We start from the raw sequence: 2,443 nt of genomic DNA on the forward strand, positions 1-2,443 counted from the left end.
GGGGCAGGGCTAGAAGGGGAGCCGGCCACACCCCCATGGGGTCGTGGGGAGCGGTGGGGGACATCACTCAGAGCACAACCACTGTTGGGGTCACTGTGCGCCACGTGGTGACCCTCCCAAGGAACCCAGGTATCCGGGCTCCCAGCCCCCCCAGTCCCATCCCCCTGGCCCTCCCCACCCAGGGGACCCAGGTGCCCCCCTGCAATACCTGGTTGATGGAATCCAGCTGCGCTTCCTGCTGGGCCTTCCGGGCCCCAAAGTCCTTGCCCCCTGGGGGGGCAGGGGGAGCAAAGGGTTAACGGTGCCCGTCATTCCCAACCCACAGCCCCCTGCCCTCCCCAGCCTTGCTGGTGCCCCTCACTCCTGACCTGAAGCCCCTGCCTTCTCTGCCCCGCTCCCGGTGCCCCTCACTCTCAACCTGCAGCCCCCTTCTCTCCCCAGTCCTGCTGGTGCCCCTCACACCTGACCTGCAGTCTCCCTTCTACCCGTGATGCCCCTCACTCCTGACCCACAGTGCCTCCTCCACGCCCTAGTTTCGTTCTGGCATGTTCCTTTCCTGGGAAGAGGAACCATCCCTTCCCCCCTCTCCGGCTGAGCTGTGGGAAAGGGACCCAGGCATCGGGGCTGTTGTGGGACTGGGGGGAGGGGGAACCCTGGTGTCCTGAGAGCTGGGGGGGAGGAAAGGGGCGATGCTCTAGAACCCTGGAAAGAACCTAAGTGCCCAGGACCTGGTGGGGGCGGGGAGAGACTCGGCTCCTGGAAAGACCCCGGCGTCTGGCCTATTGGTGGCGGGTTCTAGAGCCCAGGAGTCCTGGCGACTGGGGGCGGGTCTCGAATCCAGGATAGAACCCTGGCTATTGTGGGAGGGGCTCTGGCACCCTAGAAACAACCCAGGCATCCAGGATGTGGTGAGGGGGGGTCGGAGCCTGGGGACCTGGAAAGAACCCAGGTGTCAGGGCTGCCGGGGCAGAGCTCTAGACCCCCAGAAAGACCCCGGGCATCCGAGCTGGGGGGCGACCAGGACCCTGGAGAGAACCCAGGTGTCCGGGAGAGGCTGAGATGCTGAAGGGCAGGAACGTGGGCATCCAGGAGGGAGTCTAGCACAGGGGTGGGAGGTGGGGTGGCCTGGGGAACCCAGGTGTCTGGGGAGGGGTGGTCACCTTGATAGTTTGGCTTGCAGCTCATGCCTTCGGGTGGCGTGGAACCCAGGCGTCCGGGAGGCTGCTGGTGGCCGCCCACCCCAGCCACTTCCCCCTTCCGGGGCCCAGCACTTCCTCTGCAGAGCCTTGGCTGGGTGGGTCTTAGCCTCAGCTCCAGCCCCAGCTGCTAATGCTGTTCTATGTGGTCAGGTCCCACCCCAGACTCAGCTGCATCTTGGCCCGCAGCTAGGCTGGGAGGAGCTGTGGATGGGAGCAGGGGGAGCCTTAGCCCTGCTAGCTTGGACATCTGGGTTCTGTGACCAGCAGCTTTCGAGAGCCCAGCCAAGAATGGAGCTACTACCTTTCTGTCACCCTCCAGCCTGCCTCCCCCCCAGAAAATCCCACTGTCCAGGCTCCCAGCCCCCCTGATCTAACCACCAGGCCCCACTCTCCTCCCAGGGCAAGGAAAAAACCCAAATGTCTGAGCTGCGGTGGTGGGGCAGGGGGCTGCGAGTTGAGAATGAAGGGCGCTGGCAGGGTTGGGGAAGCAGGGGCTGCAGGTCAGGAGTGAGGGGCACCAGCAGGGCTAGAGGTGGTAGGGGGCTGCAGGTTGGGATTGAGGGGTGCTGGCAGCCTGGGGGGGCAGGGCCAGGCATCCAGGTGGCTGTGGCCGGATGCTGGGGGTGGGGGGGAGTTGTTTTCTGGTCTCAGGCCTCGCTGATCTCCCCCCTGTGCCTTCCTGCCTGCCCTCCACTTTCCATGACCTCACGTCCTGTCCCTCCTGGTCCCTGGAGTCCACCTGGCCCCCCACAGCCACTGGTCCCCACCCTTTGTCGCACCATGGCTGGACTGCTCCTCTGCTATCTCCTAGCTACCAGCTCCGGTGAGTTGGGGGCAATGGCAGGGGGCTGCTGGTTGGAAGTGCGGAGCGCTGGAAGGAGGCTGCAGGGCAGAAGTGAGGGGAACCACCAAAGCCAGGAGAGTGCAGGGGGGCTGCTGGTTGGGAGTGAGGAGCACCAGCAGGGCTGGAAGGGCGGGGGGCTGCAGGTCAGGAGCTCGGGGGTGGAGGGGGTGGAGGGAAGAAGGGGCGCTATCCAGACATGCTGGAAGCTGGATTTTGCATTGAATCTGAAAGAGAGATGCCCATCAAACTCAAAAGAGTCCAGGGCGAATTACACTAGTGCCTTGGATGGGGAGGGAGCGGGGCGTCACAGGGTCAGACCTGAAGTGGGTGGGGGAAGGTGGGGAAGGGGGTTGGACTCGAAGTTGGGGGGAGAGGGGGAGTGGGCTTGAACCCAAAGTGG

At 64.7% G+C, this 2,443-nt stretch overlaps 2 protein-coding genes across 2 annotated transcripts in view; one reads left to right on the forward strand and one right to left on the reverse strand.

Moving 5' to 3' along the window:
- Window positions 1-1,591, reverse strand: part of AIF1 (allograft inflammatory factor 1) — a 3,492-nt gene extending 1,901 nt beyond the window's left edge. Inside the window, exons 1-2 of the mRNA XM_025192355.1 lie at window positions 1,161-1,591; window positions 188-270 (exon numbers count right to left, since the gene is read on the reverse strand). Of these exons, the coding sequence (XP_025048140.1) occupies window positions 188-270; window positions 1,161-1,185 (108 nt within the window). The 5' untranslated portion in view covers window positions 1,186-1,591. The remainder of the gene's footprint in view (window positions 1-187; window positions 271-1,160) is intronic.
- Window positions 1,592-1,730: 139 nt separating this feature from the next.
- Window positions 1,731-2,443, forward strand: part of LOC106722962 (natural cytotoxicity triggering receptor 3) — an 8,277-nt gene continuing 7,564 nt past the window's right edge. The window contains exon 1 of the mRNA XM_014525936.2: window positions 1,731-2,022. Coding sequence (XP_014381422.1) covers window positions 1,899-2,022 — 124 coding nt within the window. The 5' untranslated portion in view covers window positions 1,731-1,898. The remainder of the gene's footprint in view (window positions 2,023-2,443) is intronic.

Source organism: Alligator sinensis, unplaced genomic scaffold, assembly GCF_000455745.1.
Source record: "Alligator sinensis unplaced genomic scaffold, ASM45574v1 scaffold336_1, whole genome shotgun sequence".
Lineage (NCBI taxonomy): Eukaryota > Metazoa > Chordata > Crocodylia > Alligatoridae > Alligator > Alligator sinensis.